Source organism: Helianthus annuus, chromosome 15, assembly GCF_002127325.2.
Source record: "Helianthus annuus cultivar XRQ/B chromosome 15, HanXRQr2.0-SUNRISE, whole genome shotgun sequence".
Classification (NCBI taxonomy): domain Eukaryota; kingdom Viridiplantae; phylum Streptophyta; class Magnoliopsida; order Asterales; family Asteraceae; genus Helianthus; species Helianthus annuus.
Window position 1 is genome coordinate 43,468,452 of NC_035447.2, and position 21,729 is coordinate 43,490,180.

Consider the following 21,729-nt stretch of genomic DNA (forward strand, 5'->3'; position numbering starts at 1 on the left):
TTTACATCGAGATTGTGGGAAACTTTTCAAGCGGCTCTTGGTACGACGCTGAATTTGAGTACCGCATTCCACCCGCAAACCGACGGGCAGACGGAAAGAACGATTCGTACTATTGAAGACATGCTCCGTGCGTGTGTTATCGATTTTGGTGGTAGTTGGAGCAAACACCTACCGTTAGTCGAATTTTCGTACAATAATAGCTATCACTCCAGCATCGAAATGGCACCTTTCGAAGCCTTGTATGGTAGGAGATGTCGCTCGCCTATTGTATGGCACGAGGTCGGTCATTCACAATTGACTGGGCCCGAGATTCTGCAAGAAACGACTGACAAGATCCACCAGATAAGGGAAAATTTGGTAAAGGCCCGGGACAGACAAAAGATGTACGCCGATAAACGACGCAGGCCCCGCGAATTTGCAGTTGGCGACTACGTGCTCCTAAAGGTATCACCTTGGAAGGGAGTAGTCCGATTCGGCAAAAGAGGGAAACTTGCGCCTCGATTTGTTGGACCTTTTAAGATTCTGGAAAGGATCGGTAAAGTTGCCTACAAACTCGAACTACCGGAGGAACTCAGCAATGTCCACCCGACTTTCCATATTTCAAACCTTCGAAAATGCGTAGCTGACCACGACGCAATAATACCACTCGACGATCTTCAGGTCAATAAGACTCTACACTTCGTGGAAAAGCCTGTCGAAATCATGGACCGACAGACCAAGCAACTCAGACGCTCTCGCATTCCTATTGTGAAGGTACGATGGGAAGGCAAACGAGGCGCGGAGTTCACTTGGGAACTCGAAAGTGACATGAAGGCCAAGTACCCGCAGTTGTTCAGATAGATCTGAAGCATCAAATAGGTAAAATCACACGGCGATGTACGGTTCTCGGCCTAATTTCGGGACGAAATTCCCTAAAGGAGGGGAGACTGTAACACCCCGTGTTTTCCAAAGTCAAAGTCAAGTGTTGACTGTTATTGGAATTAAAGATTAATAAAGATTAATTTCATTTTAGTTTCATTTTGATTTTCGTATTATTTGGAGTAAGTGTTGTATAATCAAACTAACCGGCCGATAATCGAACTGTGAATCAACGACCGACTGTGAATGATAGGAAGTAACAACGCAATAAAGCTAGTCAATCAATAATCAAGCTAATCGAATCAATCATCAAACTCAAGTGTGGGAATTTTTAGTACTTTTTATACGAGTGTGTGTGCCTTATGTGTTACTTGTGCATGTTTACTTTGATGTTAAAGTGTGCGGTGAATCAATCAAATCAATCAAGACTCAAAGGTGAATCAAACTCAATCGAAATCGAATCCAAATCGTGGTGTAAGGATGCTTGTATGTTAGATATAGTAGTTGGAACTAAAAGTAATTTGATTAGGAATTCTATCATTCTCAAATCATCGTTCATCGAACTCGAAATATCAAAAATCGTCGCGAAACACTCAAAACTAGGCAAGCCGTTCGAACAGGGCAACCTGATCGAACAGGCTAGCCGATCGAACAGGGCAACCTGATCGAACAGGCTAGCCGATCGAACAGGCCGTTCGATCGGACAGCTGCTCGATCAGGGATGCTGTTCGATCAGCTGACCCCTTTCCTCTTTTGGAAGCCTATAAATAGGGCTGTCTTTGTCAACCTTTCCACTTTTGGAAAAGCTCTGACCGACCAGCCTCTTCTTCTCACTAAATCTCAGATTTCTCTCAAACCGGTAAGTATTTCACTCTAATCCTTGTACGTTTTTGTTCATTAATCGATTCTCCATCTTTCTATCTTTCAAAATCTGAATTTCATCCATGAAATCACCAAGATCTAGGTGTTCTTGAGTGATGTCATCATGGTGTTCTTGGTATTCATCAAGAACTTCATGTTCTTGACTTCATTCAACCATGAATAAGCTAGATCTAACCGATTTCCACATAAATAACCTAAAATCTTCCAAAGATCTTAACATTTCACGGTGGGAAAGAATTGGAAGATGGGTTTTCATCTATCTTTCAACTCTTTTACACTCAAACCGGTGAAAACGAAGCTCGAACCGATTTATAAACCATCTAAACAAACACATGGTTCAAGATTCGGGTTCTACCGAGAGATATACCGATTCCGGGTTAAACGTTAGACTTGGGTTCCAAACCGTCTCTGACCGAGTTTGGGTGATTCCTGCTCGAGTCAGTAGGCTAAATGGGGACTTCAGTTTTGTGGTTCAACTCGTAGTCAAAATATCTCTAAAACATCAACAAATAACGGGAATAACCAAGTGTTAAGTGATGGGTTAACTGAATCGAGAAGCTGGCCGAACGGCTAGGCTGTTCGATCGAACAGCCCAACCGAACGACTATGCCAGCCGATCGGCTAGGCTAACCGATCGACTAGCACTTAGACCCACCAACTCACAAAGTGTAGTATTGACGAGGTACTGTTCGATCGACTACGCCACTCGATTGTAATCATTACTGCTCGAATCATGAGATACTATACTTCAAAACACTTAGACTTTTTGAAACATTGGAATGTCACCCGATCGAACATGCTAACCGATCGAGTGACATCTTGCCAAGTCCGCAATGCTAACCGATCGGTTGGGCTAACCGATCGAACAGCTGTTCGATCGGCCAACCTGAAAGGTAGTACAAACCATCATACACAAACACATCCTTCACATCAAAGGAAGAAACAATCCACTTGAAGAAACCAGCCGATCGAGCCAGCCAGCCGATCGAATGGATGTTCGAACGGACTTTCAAACCAATCGAACAGCCCACTCGATCGAACTGCTGTCCGATCGAATGGCCTACTCGATCCAAGTACATTGTTTACTTTTCCGCGTTACTCATCGTTGTGTTATCGAACTATTCAGGCTAACCTATTCTCAGTGCTCCCTTCAATCCACAACCAACCACTGTGAGTATACTCGATCCCTTTTTGCTTTCAGCACTTTTGGGTGTTACATACGCAAACTATCAAAATCACAATCAACACAAACTATTTGAACGCTAACCTATTTGCATGTGCTACTTGACTAAATGATTGCTGTTTATTATGTTTACACGTGGAGTGCTATCTACCTGCTTTAGCAACATAGTACTATAGTTTGGACTCAGCACCCGTTCACACGGGGGTTGCTAAGGACAATTACTTGCATGGATTACGGTGGTAATCATGTATTGCGAACTGTCTCGGACAGTCAACTCGAAGTCGTTGGTATCGATGGTCCCATGTTGATAATTTACATGCATCGTTTGCCCTTGTGTACGTGCTTGGTTATGCGTAAACTGTTCGAACTCTATATGCTATATCAAACTTGTGTACTCACCTTTACATTATATGTATTGACTGTTATTTTAACGTATGTGACAGGTGTTTAAGCTACTAGCGTGCTAGGGAAGCGAGGCAATAATAAGCTTCTAGGAGCCTGTGACCTTAGGACAGTGTCCACGTATCTGTTCCAGGGCCATAATTATCTGTAGATCTTGCACTGGCACCTGTAGTCAGTAAGATTTACGGATAGCCGTCTAGAAGTCTTAAAACGATATTTACTTTCGGTCTGTAATAATTAAGAATTTGAGTTGTCGGAACAGTTCCCATATTGTTTGGTTGATTTCTATGATAACTTGTTATTATTTGGGACACGGTATGGGACGTGTTATATAACTGAATTGTATGATAGTTGTTGTGGGAACTTCTGAACAATCTGTTTCGCTCAGTGCCGCGCCCCGATGATTCCGCCATCGGTTGGGGTGTGACAGAAATGGAGTTAAGGGGTATTTTTACACTAAGAAAACGGGGTTGAGGGGTAGCCCGTGCTACCCCTATTAACACTATATGTCCGCCACTGATTGGTACTATTTGAGACTGTTTTATGACAACCGCTGCAACGCGAAGCACGTAAAAATTCGAATATGTGTCCTTTATAAGTAGACTTATTAATATAAAACAAAGATTAAGTAAACGTATTTATATAAAAGAAAGATACGAAGATAAGCTTAAAAATTTAATATCTTTAATTATAAATAAAAAGATAGAAGATAAGCCTAAAAATTGAATATGAGGCAATAGGGTGTGGTTATGATGTTCATGACTACTATGATCCTCCACGTTATTGTCATATCACCCACATCTGATCCACAATCTGAAACTACTACCCTAAGGGCGCTTATGACCTAAACCACTATCCCCTTATTTATTTCAATTTATCTTCGTCTAAAGAAAAAAGGAAATGATTACTTGGAAAATGGAAAGAAGGGTCATGGTTCCATGGTTTAATCCATGCAAATCATGGTTGATTAGGGAAGGGGGTGATATAGCATTCCATTCATGTTCCTACGTGATAAATCATGTCCCAACCATTACTCTCACACCCTGCCTAATTATAAATAAAAAGATTAAGCAAACGTATCTTCCTATACTAATAAATGAAAATATTTTTTGACACGTGTTTTCTGGTGTTTTTCTCACCTTATTTTTCAGTTTTTTTTTCTATTAAATAATGATAATAATAATAAAAGATAATTTAACTAACTCTAATTTAGATAAAGATAAGGATTTTTTTCAACTTTGAGTTAATATTAACAATAATATATATTCATTGTATCTACTTCTTCTCCGTAGAAGATAGATTTTTTTTTTCAATTTATTCGTAGAATCACAATTAGGATAAGTATATAAAATTTATATTTATTATTCAATTAAATTTAGTTAAATTATTGTTTCTCCCCTTATTTTCTAATTTCTCTCTTTTATTAAATAATAAAAATCATAATAAAAATATGTTTAGATAAAAATAAAGATTTTTTTTCAACTTTAAATTAATATTAATATTAATAATAATATATATTCTTTGTACTTACATCTTCAACATAGAAGAATGAAGAAGTTTTATTTTAAATGTATTCGTAGAACCATAATTAGGATAATTATATAAAATTTTGTTTTTATTATTAAATTTAGTTAAATTATTATTTAATATAAGAGAGAAATAGAAAATTAATAATCATAATCTTCATGCTTTTCTCTTATTTATTTATATTTATTTTCTCAACTATTTCTTTTATGTTTTAGCGTTTACTAATAACCGTCTAATATTTCATTTGTTTAACCCCGTGTAATACACATGTTTCTAACATAATAATAAATAAAAAAGATGTAATAAGTAAATAGTATATCAAAATTTATTTTTTAAATACATATCTTGATGACTGTATGTATTAACCGATTACATTATATTTATTCAACTCGTGTAGTACACATGTTTTTTTAAGATGTAACTTTTTTATTACTTAATATATAAAATTATATTTATGCAACCCGTGTAATACACTGGGTTATAATCTAGTTCATATAAAAGATAGATACGGAGATAAGCTTAAAAAATAAATATCTTTAAATAAAAATAAATAGGTATTATCTATAATACTATAAAAAGGAGAAGTGACGTACAAAATTGTAATTTTACCATATTTACAAGTTACGAAGCACCATGTATAAGGATTATTAATTAAGTAAGAGAGAAAGACGAAAAACATAAAAATAGATAACTCTAGTAGTGATATGTGTCCACTATTGGTTTACTTTATTATATAAATTGATTTTTTAATATATAGTAATATAGATAGATATAGATAAATTACTAATACAGTGATGTGGTGTTTATCCCTTATAAAAGAAAAAGAAAGGAGTATGTGTGAGTTAACTTTTTTTTTAACTCGGTCAATAAATTTATGAATTTAATTTAAAAACATTTATGTGTGTATGTAGGATATTGGACGATAATTTTGCTGATAATTATGTCATTTATTCTGATGTGAAACACTAACTTATCAATATTCGACGACTTCAAACACAAATTCATACTATAGCTTAAATAATAATAATAATAATAATAATAATAATAATAATAATAATAATAATAATAATAATAATAATAATAATAATAATAAAATAATAATAATAATAATAAACTATCTATGATTGCATCTTAGATATTTTCACATACTTTTCTCAATAGCATATTGAAACTCTTCATTTTAATTTTTTTTTTTTTTTTATAAACACATGTACTTTAACTAAATTCAGTAAAATGAATATATCAAAAGTTAGTTAAGTAAATGCTTCTTATAAAATAAAAAAAGTTACATTAGCTTTTTTATTATATTAAACATTATTATTATTCTACATCATACAATCTGTAAAAAAAGTTACAATCTGTGCCGCTATAGTTGCAGGTTTGTAGGTTTTAAATGTATATTCCTCTCTTGTTTTCATTAATAAAATATCTATTATCTTTTCATTAAAATGTTTTTTTTATATATTTATGTATACTTTGTAATATGTATATTACACAAAATAGCACGGTTAATCATTTTTTGGTGTTTTTCTCACCTTATTTTTCAGTTTTTTTTTCTATTAAATAATGATAATAATAATAAAAGATAATTTAACTAACTCTAATTTAGATAAAGATAAGGATTTTTTTCAACTTTGAGTTAATATTAACAATAATATATATTCATTGTATCTACTTCTTCTCCGTAGAAGATAGATGTTTTTTTTTTTCAATTTATTCGTAGAATCACAATTAGGATAAGTATATAAAATTTATATTTATTATTCAATTAAATTTAGTTAAATTATTGTTTCTCCCCTTATTTTCTAATTTCTCTCTTTTATTAAATAATAAAAATCATAATAAAAATATGTTTAGATAAAAATAAAGATTTTTTTTCAACTTTAAATTAATATTAATATTAATAATAATATATATTCTTTGTATTTACATCTTCAACATAGAAGAATGAAGAAGTTTTATTTTAAATGTATTCGTAGAACCATAATTAGGATAAGTATATAAAATTTTGTTTTTATTATTAAATTTAGTTAAATTATTATTTAATATAAGAGAGAAATAGAAAATTAATAATCATAATCTTCATGCTTTTCTCTTATTTATTTATATTTATTTTCTCAACTATTTCTTTTATGTTTTAGCGTTCACTAATAACCGTCTAATATTTCATTTGTTTAACCCCGTGTAATACACATGTTTCTAACATAATAATAAATAAAAAAGATGTAATAAGTAAATAGTATATCAAAATTTATTTTTTAAATACATATCTTGATGACTGTATGTATTAACCGATTACATTATATTTATTCAACTCGTGTAATACACATGTTTTTTTAAGATGTAACTTTTTTATTACTTAATATATAAAATTATATTTATGCAACCCGTGTAATACACTGGGTTATAATCTAGTTCATATAAAAGATAGATACGGAGATAAGCTTAAAAAATAAATATCTTTAAATAAAAATAAATAGGTATTATCTATAATACTATAAAAAGGAGAAGTGACGTACAAAATTGTAATTTTACCATATTTACAAGTTACGAAGCACCATGTACAAGGATTATTAATTAAGTAAGAGAGAAAGACGAAAATCATAAAAATAGATAACTCTAGTAGTGATATGTGTCCACCATTGGTTTACTTTATTATATAAATTGATTTTTTAATATATAGTAATATAGATAGATATAGATAAATTACTAATACAGTGATGTGGTGTTTATCCCTTATAAAAGAAAAAGAAAGGAGTATGTGTGAGTTAACTTTTTTTTTTTAACTCGGTCAATAAATTTATGAATTTAATTTAAAAACATGAGTTAATTGCCCGGATGGTCCCTGTGGTTTAACGTTTTTTCACGTTTAGTCCCCGCCTTTTGAAAATATCAGGTATGCTCCCTATGGTTTGTTATTTTGTTACTCGGATAGTCCCCGAGTAGATGGCAGTTAGTTTGGAAATAGCATGTATGCTCCCTATGGTTTGTCATTTTGTTACTCGGATAGTCCCCTGACATTTACTCAGGGGACTATCCGACTAACAAAATGACAAACAATAGGGAGCATACCTGCTATTTCCAAAAGGTAGGGACTAAACGTGAAAAACGTGAAACCACAGGGACCATCCGGGCTATTAACTCTAAAAACATTTATGTGTGTATGTAGGATATTGGACGATAATTTTGCTGATAATTATGTCATTTATTCTGATGTGAAACACTAACTTATCAATATTCGACGACTTCAAACACAAATTCATACTATAGCTTAAATAATAATAATAATAATAATAATAATAATAATAATAATAATAAAATAATAATAATAATAAACTATCTATGATTGCATCTTAGATATTTTCACATACTTTTCTCAATAGCATATTGAAACTCTTCATTTTTTTTTTTTTTTTTTTGTAAACACATGTACTTTAACTAAATTCAGTAAAATGAATATATCAAAAGTTAGTTAAGTAAATGCTTCATATAAAATAAAAAAAGTTACATTAGCTTTTTTATTATATTAAACATTATTATTCTTCTACATCATACAATCTGTACAAGAGCAATGAGATTAAGATAAGTGCCGCTATAGTTGCAGGTTTGTAGGTTTTAAATGTATATTCCTCTCTTGTTTTCATTAATAAAATATCTATTATCTTTTCATTAAAACTAGTTGTTTACTATGCGCGCGCGTTGCGGCGCGCTAAACCAAATCGTTCTATAAGAATGACAAAACATGTCAAATAACAAAAAGTAACTCAAACTAAAACGTCACGTATTTTCGGCACCGGTATTCACCGATTTTTACCCTCAAATACAACCCCCGCCCAAGGGGCCACGCCGAAACCCAAGCCCACCCGGGGTGGTGACTTGGGCGTTTGTACCCAACCCACGACACAACCCCAACCCCATACCCCATATTCTAATATTTCCTAGATTTTTTTTAACACATAGCCGTTGGCAAACGGCTCGCACAAACGGCTACTTGTCTTGGTCAATGAGATCCCGTCATGTCATCTTGCTAGCCCCACCCAACGCTCGGGCTGAAACCCCCCGCCTAAGGGGCCACGCCGAAACCCAAGCCCACCTGGGGTGGTGACTTGGGCGTTTGTACCCAACCCACGCCACAACCCCCATATTCTAATATTTCCTAGATCTTTTTTTTAAACACATAGCCGTTGGCCAACAGCTAGCCTAAACGGCTACTTGTCTTGGCCAATGAGATCCCGCAATGTGATCTTGATAGCCCCGCTCAACGCCCGGGCTGAAACCCCCGCCCAAGGGGCCTCGCCGAAACCCAACCCACCCGGGGTGGTGAATTGGGCATTTGTACCCAACCCACGCCACAACCCCCGCCCCATTCCCCATACCTCATATTCTAATATTTCCTAAATCTTTTTTTAAACACATAGCTGTTGGCAAACGGCTAGCCCAAACGGCTACTTGTCTTGGCCAATGAGATCCAACCATGTCATTTTGATAGCCCCGCCCAACGCCCGGGCTGAAACCACCGCCCAAGGGGCCACGCCGAAACCGAAGCTCACCCGGGTTGGTGACTTGGGCGTTTGTACCCAACCCACGACACAACCTCCGCCCCATACCACATATTCTAATATTTCCTAGATTTTTTTTAAACACATAGCCGTTGGCAAACGGCTACTTGTCTTGGCCAATGAGATCACGTCATGTCATCTTGATAGCCCCGCCCAACGCCCGGGCTGAAACCCCCGCCTAAGGGGCCACGCGGAAACCCAAGCCCACCCGAGATGGTGACTTGGGCGTTTGTACCCAACCCACGCCACAACCCCCGCCCCATACCCCATATTCTAATATTTCCTAGATCTTTTTTTTTAAACACATAGCCGTTGGCCAACAGCTAGCCTAAACGGCTACTTGTCTTGGCCAATGAGATCCCGCAATGTCATCTTGATAGCCCCGCTCAACGCCCGGGCTGAAACCCCTGCCCAAGGGGCCACGCCGAAACCCAACCCACCCGGGGTGGTGAATTGGGCATTTGTACCCAACCCACGCCACAACCCCCGCCCCATACCCCATACCTCATATTCTAATATTTCCTAAATCTTTTTTTAAACACATAGCTGTTGGCAAACGGCTAGCCCAAACGGCTACTTGTCTTGGCCAATGAGATCCAACCATGTCATTTTGATAGCCCCGCCCAACGCCCGGGCTGAAACCCCCGCCCAAGGGGCCACGCCGAAGCCCAAGCTCACCCGGGGTGGTGACTTGGGCGTTTGTACCCAACCCACGACACAACCCCCGCCCCATACCACATATTCTAATATTTGATAGATTTTTTTAAACACATAGTCGTTGGCAAACGGCTAGCCCAAACGGCTACTTGTCTTGGCCAATGAGATCACGCCATGTCATCTTGATAGCCCCGCCCAACGCCCGGGCTGAAACCCCCGCCTAAGGGGCCACGCCGAAACCCAAGCCCACCCGAGGTGATGACTTTGGCGTTTATACCCAACCCACGTCACAACCTCCGCCCCATACCCCATATTCTTATATTCCCTAAATCAATATTTAATTAATATATGTACTGTTCATTCGTTTCAAATTTTATTAGTATATATAATATAATATAATATAATATAATAGTATATAATATATAATGTTTTTTTATATATTTATGTATACTTTGTAATATGTATATTACACAAAATAGCACGGTTAATTATTTTACATATTTAATAATATAGCGATTAAAGAAATATTAACGAATTTATCTAAAATATATAGTTTCTTATAATCTTTTGAGATATTAACATGATTGATGTGATTATATAAACCACAAGTATCTTAGTTTTGCTCATATTTAGAATTAAAAATTATATAAAAATATATTAGTGTTTTTAAATTAAAATTACGAGAATAGCAATTTCTATCAGCTCAAACAAATCTTAACCGTAAATCCAAACACTCTTAAACAAGCAAAATTATTCTTTTTATAGATTCACAATGATTGAAATTTTACATCAATTAAAGTGACACAATTTCATATATCTTGAACCGATGAGATGATGCAAGATAAGGTTTTAAGCCCATTTTGCCATCAAAGACATCCCACCAGCACCAAGCAAGACTGCTATGTAAGATTTAATTTGTAGCTTAATGCTTCCTTGAAGCTTTGAACCCATGAAATCCGCCGCAAGAAGATCGACCAACGCCATGTAGATAAGAAGTCCAGCTGATGACGCGTTGAGTAGTCCAACTGTGATTAACGAACTCGGGCTGTTCTCCTTGTATGTTTTAGACAATGCGATCCCAAGAGCAATCCCAAAAGGAGTCGTTATCGAAAAGAAGAACACCATGGCTGCTTTCTTTAGTGTCTTATATTCAGCCTGTCAATGTTTAAATACTTAGTTATATACATTGAGCGAGATATATAATAATATAAACACAAATATTATCTATATAAAACCTGAAGAATGCAACCACCAAGACCCATGCCTTCAAACATTTGATGGAAACAAAGAGCCGCCACCAAAGGCTTTATTGTGCATACATCATTTGAAGCCCCAACTCCAAGTCCAATTACTATTGAGTGAACTACTATTCCAAGTTCTAGAACCTGATAGTCAAATTTTCAAGTTGTTTTAGTTTTTAAAACGTAAAGCAATCATGTAAAATATGTTTATCTGAAACAAACCATGGCTACGACACGATAACGAAGAAGTTGTTGTCCTATTGCTCCCTTTTGGAGGCCATGATTGTGTCCATGAAAATGCATTGCACCACCACTTGCAGCCGCCATCTCCTGGTCTCTAGTAACAACTTCACCCCCTTCAGCCGCTATAGCGTTGTTCTTCGATGTATACATGCTTGTAGCCATCGAGTCCACCATGAGTGTGAAAATAGCTGATAGCATAGCAACAAAACCCGTGAATGGAAACTTATGCCACGGGTTATCAGCCAAGCAACTCGATCTCAACATGTCAAAAGAATCAGGCAACACATGCATAAATCCAGTAGCCAAAATGATGCCTGAAGCAAAAGCTTTGACAATCACAAAAAGACTACGGTCTGGGCTAAGGGCGGGGATGGAACGAGTGATTAGAGGTAGGCATACCCCGATGATGCTTGTTATTAGGATAGCCGCTATACCAATGATCTTTAAGGGTAAAGCTTTGGATTTGTTATTACAAGGGTTGTTGGTTTCATCTTCACATTGTGCCAAGACTTTTGTGCATAGAAATGTCATAAAGATGAATAGGAAAATTGAGAACATTTTTAAATTGGTGGCCATGCTTATTTCAAGATTTCTTGAATTTTTGTTTGTTGGGATATGTTTGATTGAAGCTCACAGTGGTTGCTACTTATATAAGCTTGTGACATTATGTGATTGTATATATTAAAGGGATAATTACTAAAATAACAAAGTTGACCAAGAAATATTAAAAGTAAAACGGAAATTAATTAGTCTTCACAAGAGAATAAGGTAGTGGTGGAGTGGTTGAGGAAATACTTGATATTTCTTATGACACCGGTTCGACTCCCACTCTCCCCATTATTTTCTTCAGCATCCAGGTGAAGGGCGAATACAGGTGGCGTCGGTTCGTCTTGGATGGGAGACGAGGTTTTACCGATTATTCCACTGTCTTGCATTCGGGCGGGTAGAGGTCGGGTTTCCGCGCATCTGGGAGAGCCAAGGGGCTGGCGGCGATTGAGTAGTTGACCTTGGCCACAGCGCCCGGTGTCACAGTGATTGGCACGTCGTTCCTTGCCGTTAAAAAAATAGTCTTCACGAGATTAATCACCCATTATTTCCTTCAATCAGAAGCTGTCATATCAGCTTTGCCAGCTAGGGTTTAGCAAGCTCAGGCTAAACCTATGTTTTTCGTGACAAACCCAAGCTAAGCATACACTTTTGATGAAAAGCCCCGGCTAAGCCCACACGTTTTATTAAAAAGTGATGGTTAAACCTACATTTTGGTGAAAAGCGTTGGATAAACCAGTGCTTCTCTAAAAAGAGTCAGTTTGCTCGCGCTTTTGGTAAAAAGTGCCTGCTAAGTCTACCCTTTAAAAATCGTTGTCTATTTTTGACAATCTTTTTTTGTCTTTGTAAGTAAATTACAAAAATCTTGGCATAAACATTGGATTTAGTCTTAATTTTTTTTCGTTGGATTTAGTCCACACATGGTAGTAATTTTCTTGTATTATTGATCCAAATGGCTAACGGCTTAGTTTTTCTATTAAGTAATGTGAAATTACCCTTTTTACCTTCTTAATATATATATATATATATATATATATATATATATATATATATATATATATATATATATATATAGGGTAAAGATAGTGTAAAAAGGGTCTAAAGTGTGAGAAATGTATTATAACACTATATATAATACTATATAACACCATATAAACACCGTATAACAATATGTAACACCATATAATACCATATAACACTATGTAACACTATATATCATTATATAACAAATATAACACTATACATCTATCATAGACATGCTATCAGATAAACTATAGTGTTATATTTGTTATATAATGATATATAGTGTTACATAGTGTTATATGGTATTATATGGTGTTACATATTGTTATACGGTGTTTATATGGTGTTATATAGTATTATATATAGTGTTATAATACACTTCTCACACTTTGAGCACTTTTTACAGGATCCTCTACCTATGTATATATATTAAGAAAATTTTAATTTTTTTATTAAGACCGTTGATAATGGCCATGTTGACCAAGATTCTTGAAAAAAGTGCAAAAAAGCCCGTTAGGGCTATGGCGGAATGAACTATGGCGCCTGGGAAATGTGGAGGGGCGTTATGGGGCGCTAGCGAAACTGATGTAGCCAGAGGCGGTATACCACACCCCAGACCTAACTATGAAATTTAAGATGAATATATAAGAATGTTATAAATTAAATAGAATGTTGCAAGGAAGAATACTAAAATTTGGTGTCATTGACTCATTGTTATAGATATTGATGGTTTCCTCCAAAATATAGATAAGGTTAATTATAATTTAGCCAAAATAATACCTTTAGGGTCTAAGAGTTTAAAGTGGCAAGTTTTGGTTTCGTAGTTTCTGTCCATAACATTTTGGATTATTAAGACTAACGTATCATTACATGACAAAATCATGTCTTCGTGTAAGAAAATAGCGTGGCACGTAACTTGTGTTTCGTGGTATGTAAAGCTTTGTTCTTAATATTTGGTCCACAAAAACTTGTATTCAGACTAATTACTTGATGTGCATTAATATTAGAAAAAACTGGTTCATAATATTTAAAGAAAACCGGCCAACATTATTAATTTATTACATACGTTTACATCATAACTTCGATGAAAATACCATGACAACGCGCTCCAAATCATAGGTCGTGTAAAACATTCATGAACTTTAAGCTTGTTACATAAGCTATAGCCTTTTGTCTTTGCATATGGATACAACTCAATCACGATCGAATTGCATTACTATACATGACAAAATTATTGGTTCCTTTAAGTAAGAAAATAACCGGTGTGTCACATAAGTTATGTTGCAAGTCCGAAATGTTTGCTCTGATATTCGATCCACAAGAAGTTCTCAGTCTTTATTGTCGACGTCATAATTCGACCTATTATAGTAGTCATGCTTGAGGAGCACTCTATATTATAAATTGAAAACTTGTGTTTTGAGAAAATACTGTTTTTTAAGTTTAAAAAACGATATATGAAGGAGAGAGAAAAAATAATGATAAAGGTATAAAAAATATTATTTAATTGAAAAGAAGAGAGAAAATATAACGTTTTTTTAGTGTAATTTAGGATGAAAATATAGTGGAATGGATGTGAATGCTCTTAGTTTGAAAGAAAACTGACCAAGGTTTCAGAGAAAAACATTAAAAATATGAACTACACCAAATTCATGCCATTGCTTTATTTCTTTTTGAGTGAGGGAACTTGGTTAGTAAACGTATGAAAGATTAATAGTGTTGAGAATTTGAATGGGTTATTAATTATTGTTTGGTTTATTTTTTATGATGGCCATTCTAATTATATAAATGACATTGACAAAAGTACGGCAAGCTCCGTGCTGGGTACATGTACATCACCAAAATATTTATATTCGATTATTAGGTAATGCCTAGTGGGGCGTTTTAGCCCTTCATAGCGCCGGTATGGCGCCTGCCACACCAACATGAAGGGCGCTATGGCCCAAAAAAAATTTGCAGCGTGATTTATTTCGCGGCGTTATTTGATGTTTGGTTTGATTTTTTGACCGTTGTCAAACGGTCATATATTAAAAAAAAAAAAATCAATTTTTTTTAATTTCCCACTATAAATTCCTTCCTACTCTTCCATTTTTTTTACAAATCAATACATTCTCTCATTCTCTATTCTCTATATATTTCCCACTCTCATTCTCTATATATTTTTAAAAAAGTGTTGAAGCTAGTCTCACCTTATTCCAAAAAATGGGTTCCCCGTCAGAAGACTCTTTCACCGAAATTTACCGAAAATTTTTTTCGCCCGACGAAGACGCGGCCGAGGAAGAAGCGGTTACGAGTGCATGTACTTTTGTGATACAAGCATTTGAGCACATTCGGCCTACTCCCCCTCCACGACCCATCTTGCGACGCACCTATATCTTGCGAGATCGTGAAGCCGCGAACGAGCGTTTGATGAAAGACTATTTTGATGCGACACCGATTCACGGACCGAATGTTTTTAGACGACGTTTTCGGATGAGCCAAAGGTTATTTTTGCGCATTAATAATGATTTGGAAAATAGGTATGATTTCTTTAAGCAAAGAATGGACGCGCGAGGTTATCTAGGCTTCACCTCAATTCAAAAGGTCACATCCGCCTTACGCGTATTATCATACGAAAACACGTACGACATCAACGACGAGTATTTGAAGATGGCGGAGAAAACAACCCGAGATTGCTTGGAACATTTTTGCTATGGTAATTTTTATTGTCTTTTATTTATTTACTTTTATATATTTATTTTTTAGTAGCTTACTAGTAAAAATTTTATATATTAAATTATATTTTAGGTATATGCCAGTTATATGGAAAACGTTATTTGAGAAACCCCACTTGGAACGACCTTCAAAATATATATGAGGTGCATCTAGAAAAGCATGGAATACCCGGCATGATTGGTAGCTTGGATTGTCGTCAATGGCGTTGGTATAATTGTCCAACCGCATGGCGAGGACAACATACACGGGGTGATAAAAAAGGGCTAACTTTGGTATTACAAGGTGTTGCGTCATACGACCTTTGGGTTTGGTCGGCCTTCTTTGGTGTAGCCGGGTGTTTTAACGATATTAATACGTTAGAGGCTTCACCATTAATAGAGGGCCACATTTCTAGAACTATACCAAAGGCCGGTTTTCATGCAAACGGGAACGATTACGAGCATGGCTACTACTTGGCCGATGGTATCTACCCGGAGTATTCGATTATTGTTAAAACGTTTTCTGAAACGTTCGATGAAAAAAGAAAGTATTTTAAAAAATTACAAGAGTCTTCGAGAAAGGATATCGAGAGGTGTTTTGAGGTTCTACAGCAACGATGGCATTTTATCAGAAATCCTTGTCGCATGTGGCATAAGGATAGAATACGAATGACCATGTATGCTTGCATCATTTTGCATAATATGATCATTGGGGATGATGGAAGAGCGATATGCCAAAACTATATTCCCGAAGATTTAGTCGAAGGAACCCAAGCGACAATGGAAGAGAGACTCGCAAATGCTCAACTATTGTGATCTAGAGAAATACATAACACGTTGAAGGCGGATTTGGTTGAGCATGCTTGGGCGATTCGCCCAATTCGATTCAACAGTGATCACGACGAAGATTCCGAGGAAGAAGAAGTTGAGGAATTCGAAGACGGGAACTTTGATGACGTAGGTTTGGATGCTGGAGAAAACGAAGAGGAAGAAGCAGAGAACGAAAATGAAACCGAAGAATAAATTTATTTTTTAGGTGTAATTTTTTTTTTGTTTAACTTTTTTTTTAATTTTAATGTATTGTTTTTTATTTAATGGAATGTTTTTTAATTTTATAAAACTTATATATTATTTAAAAAAATGAAAATTAAATTAATTTAGTAATGATGACAAAGGGGCTTTATGACTACGGCCTCAAATTGCATAACGCCCCATAAAGCCCCTTGCTGACGTGGCATGCCACATGTCGCATAACGCCCCTAAAAGGGCTTTATGACTACACATGCCCTTAGACTACATAGTGTGAGGGTATCGAAGGAAAGGCGTGAGCGACAAGTGGCAACCACATTAGTATGGTGGTGTGGAGAAAAAAAGTATGGGATGGAAAGTGACGTAAAAGAGAATAAAAAAATTAAAAAAAAAATAAACATCAAACAATTAAAACAAACCTAAGCCACACCCATAAATCAAGAGCTTCCACCTCACCAACACATTTGCCCTCACGCCGGTATATAGGGGTGCTAAACGTGTCGTGTTCGCGGGTTGGTGGGTCAACCCGACCCGAGCCCGAAAATTTTAGACGAACCCGAACCGGACCCGAAAATTATGTCATACATATGAACCCGAACCCGACCCAAATATTCTCAGGCTTACCCGAACCTGACCCATTCAACCCGAAATTTTTTATTTTTAAATTTTTTAGCAAATTAATATATTAAAATTAACATCTACTAAAAAACACAAATTTATATAATAAAATTATATTAAAATCATAAAATATTATGTCAATTTCCCTTTTTAAGTTATATTTATGACATAAAATTACACATCTAATAAAATTATGACATAAAACATATTGTAAAAATATAATTTTAATATAAATGGGTTAAACGGATCAACCCGTCAACCCGACCGGGTTGACCCGAACCTGACCCGTTTAGCTAAACGGGTTCGCGGGTTCAGCCTGAAATTGACCCGAACCCGTTTAGACTAAACCCAACCCCGCGAATTTCGTGTTAGGTTCATGTCGTGTCAGAAATTTACACCCCTACCGGTAGAAATCCTCAAGCCCAAAGCACAACGCCGTTAATAATGCGGGGCACGGGATGATTTTGCGGGCACGAACTAACAATATTTACACTTGCATATCATCTTATTTCTACATCCCTAAAATCTTATTCCTATATTTTTTTCACTCTATCTCTCTATATATATTTCACGCAATCTCTCTATAAATATACCTATATATGTATAGAGAGATAGAGTGAAAGAGTGTATTAATATTAACGCACTATTTAAATATACTGGGCTATTAATCCAACTGTATCATAAATTATCAGACTAAAAAATAGAACCGGATCGACGACTTTTATGGGTTATTAATTTAACTGTAGCCTAAATTATGAGACTAAAAAATAGAACTGGATCGACGACTTTTATATTTATTATTAAAAATATTCTTTTACATAAGTTAATCATATCAAGCCAAACTAATTTTTTAGATAGCATTCATATTTTGAGTTGATTCTGTGGATTTTTACGAAAAATTTCTTAACTCGATTTTTGTGTCGCATAAAAACATATAAGGTTATCCAAACACTTTCTATCGCATACAAGACTAGGGGTGAGCAAATTAATCGTCATAACCGATAACCGAATCATAATCAAACTGATTCAAACTGATAATCAACATAACCAATGGTTATGGTTATGAAGCTTTGGTTAACCGACTAATCGATTATGGTTACGATTATGAAGGTTTGGTTAACCAATATAACCGAACCGAACTTGTAATGTTAAGTCTATAATTTGACATAGTGGATTTAAGTTTTACAATAACCATGTAGAGGTTTTTTTACTAAGATAAGATACAAGTATGTTAGTAACAAAATAACACTGATGTAGATGCCATTATTTTAATGAAGACCTGAGATGTTATGATCGTATGAATCTTTTATATAACTATGAGTACATAATTACTTTACTAAAAGTGATTTCACATCGGTAGTTTAAACAAAAAGTGTAATCTTAGTCGTCTTAAAAAAAGGCTCAAGCTAAGTCCAGCATAGTGGGTTTCATTCTTATTTTTTAGGTTAATTAGCGTACAATTTTTTTAATTTTATTCCAAAGTTAGTTTTAGGTTAAGTTTTTGTTTAATAACCGAAATTAACCAAAACTGAACAATGACCAACTTCATAACCAATTAACCAATAACCGAAGTTTGTTTATGGTTATGGTTAAGAAAATCCATAACCGAAGTTAACAGTTATGATTAATGGTAAAAACCGAATTAAACCGGCTCTTACACACCCCTATACGAGACTGCGTAACTCTTCTAGAATATTTAAGCTACCTTACATCTACATCTAACTACTTTCTAGCACAGAGGTAATGAATATCATAGGTGTGTAACTTAAAAATATTGGGTTATAAAATTGAGTAAACTGCAATTTTACCCTGGAGTTTAAACCAATTGGCACTCTGACCCCCTCCCTAGAAATAATTGCAATCCCCCTCCCCTCCCCCAACGTTGATGTTATGTCGCAATATTACCCCCTGCCGTCAAATAAGTTAATAGATCTGTTAAATAGAATGTGAAATGACTATGTTACCCTTTCATATTACCCCATATGGTTTGTTCTACTCTGCAATATTACCCCCTCTCTCATAAGCCCTCACCACCACCATCAACCACCACTGCCACCACCTATCACCACCACCATCTCCCCCACCAACCACCACCTCCACAACTATCACTGATGACAAAATCAACACCATGCCTTTTTTTATAAATTAATAAGAATCTAAATTCCAAAATCACCACTATCACAGCAACATTAACTAGACCCCCTCCCCCTACAAAAATCCCTTTCAGATCCTGTAATCCCCCATGCTTCAGCAAACGAACTTCCAGATCCTCAAATCCCCAACTCCAATTCCAATGGAAAACCCCCAATTCTTGAACCAAAATCAACCAATCTAGAACTCCTTAACGACTACTCAACTTAAAAAAATGAAACTGGGTTCGTTGAACTGACGGTTGAATTTGGGACATTAAACTTACTGTCAGGGATCTTAAACTAGTAGGTTCTCCTACATAAACATTAGATAACTCTATTTTAAACTTGGTGCTTTGAGAACTGCATCCAAATGGGTCTGTTAAGCAAATTTTATGGCTAAGCTTTGATTACCCAACAGACGCACTTCTACCTGGAATGAAACTTGGAATTAATCTCAAGACTGGTCACTAACTTCTTGGTGGAATGATGAGCTACCGGCCGAAGGATTATTTACATTAGACCTCAATGAAACGGGTCAAATGGTTGCCCAAAAAATATGCTGGAGCGACTGTTCTTGTGTGGCCTATACTACAACTAGAAACAGGGTAGGCTACAAGACTTATGGTAAAAGGGCACACAGTATGCAGGTTCAACAATTTATATATTTCCAATCGCATACAAAACACATCAATTTCTCCTCACACAAAACACATCTTCCTTACATGATACTCCTACAATTTATATATTTCCAATCGTATACAATCAATCAAACAGTAATCGAGTCTCTCTCAGCTACATTCTCTGAAATACGAACACTCGAAAGCTTAAAGGAAGCAATAAAACTTATTTTAAGGCGGACCTAGAGTGTAGCCAAGGGGGCGGCCGCACCCCTTGAAAAAGAAAAAAATAGTGTTAAACTCGCGTCAAAATTTCGATCGCACCCCATAAAATTTTGTAATCGCACCCCTTGACCTCGTGATGAAGAAGATGCGAAGAAAAATAAGAAAAAAAAGTCCACCGGAAAGAATATATTTGCAGGGAGTGGATCGGAGTGCTTGTGAAGAAGATGATAGCTTTAAGTGTTTATTTTAATCTTGTATTTATTAGGGGTATTTAGGTAAATAATAGTTTTTGTAAAGTATATAATCTCTGAAAAAGGCAGAGAAAGCAGTAAAAGTATATCTACTTCTAGTACTAGAGGACAAACACTTTTTCTTTGTTTACATTAATTAATAATTAAAAATCGAACTCATATTTCAATTTTAACCTTTTGATGGATGCTCATCTTATTTCCAAGCAAACACATATATTAAGGTTTCACATACCATATTCAACTTCATAAATTCATATCTGACTAATATAACATTTAAATGTAAGAAAAATAACAACATTATAAAATTAATCTTTCCTTAATTTATAATTGACTTATATAACTTTTAAATGTAGAAAAAAAAACATTATAAAATTAATCTTTCATTATAATTGAGAGTTGTTACTTATTTGTATATATGGGCTTGGTAAGTTTATTTAGTTTACATTAAAAAGCGTCTAGATTTTTTGTTTTATTATTCGTTTTATTTTTAATATGATTATATGTGAAATCCATGTTAAATACCGAGTAAAAATGTGATATTGAAATATGTTACTGAGTTATTGACTTGAATGAGAATCACCGTAAGAGCTTCTGCCTCAACCCGACCCGAATTGGACCGAAGAAACTGTTGTATAGCAAAAAAAAAAAAAAAAAAATTGACCCTTAAAATTTCCGCCCCCCATGGAAAAAAATTATGGGTCCGCCACCGATTTTAAGACGAATTAACAGTTAAATCGAGGTTTACCTTGATTTATGCAGTAGAGATCTTCGAAAACACGCAATGTGACCTGGAAGATGAGATGATTTGAAATTGAATTGAATCGAATCAGAACTCTGTGTTGTTCTTGATTTTGGATTGTTAGGGTTTTGTTCGTTTTGCGGCGGCAGTGGCAGTTCACGGTAGTCGTTGTGGTGGTTAATGTTGAGAGAGAGGGAGAAAGAGAGGCATGAGAGAAAGAATGGGGTTGTGAATCGGTGGGGTTGGTGGTGGTTGTGGTGGTGAATGGCTGTGGCAGTGGTGGTGCCCGGTGGTGATTATTGTGGTG

The 21,729-nt window shown here is 35.4% G+C and overlaps 1 protein-coding gene across 1 annotated transcript; it reads right to left on the reverse strand.

Annotated features, from left to right (window-relative positions):
• Positions 1-10,804: 10,804 nt before the first annotated feature.
• Positions 10,805-12,157, reverse strand: LOC110872294 (probable zinc transporter 10). The gene is made up of 3 exons (XM_022121067.2): positions 11,532-12,157; positions 11,304-11,453; positions 10,805-11,223 (listed from the first exon to the last, which is right to left on the reverse strand). Exons 1-3 carry the CDS (start codon positions 12,126-12,128, stop codon positions 10,918-10,920), a joined length of 1,053 nt encoding a protein of 350 aa, XP_021976759.1. The 5' UTR covers positions 12,129-12,157; the 3' UTR covers positions 10,805-10,917.
• Between the last annotated feature and the right edge of the window lie 9,572 nt (positions 12,158-21,729).

Bases quoted from the DNA above. Each gene is read 5' to 3' on its own strand.
- LOC110872294 (XM_022121067.2), bottom strand. From the start codon at position 12,128: ATGGCCACCAATTTAAAAATGTTCTCAATTTTCCTATTCATCTTTATG. The intron at 11,454-11,531 runs GTTTGTTTCAGA...TTTGACTATCAG, and splicing joins GTTATCGTGTCGTAGCCATG to GTTCTAGAACTTGGAATAGT. The intron at 11,224-11,303 runs GTTTTATATAGA...AAACATTGACAG, and splicing joins TTGGTGGTTGCATTCTTCAG to GCTGAATATAAGACACTAAA.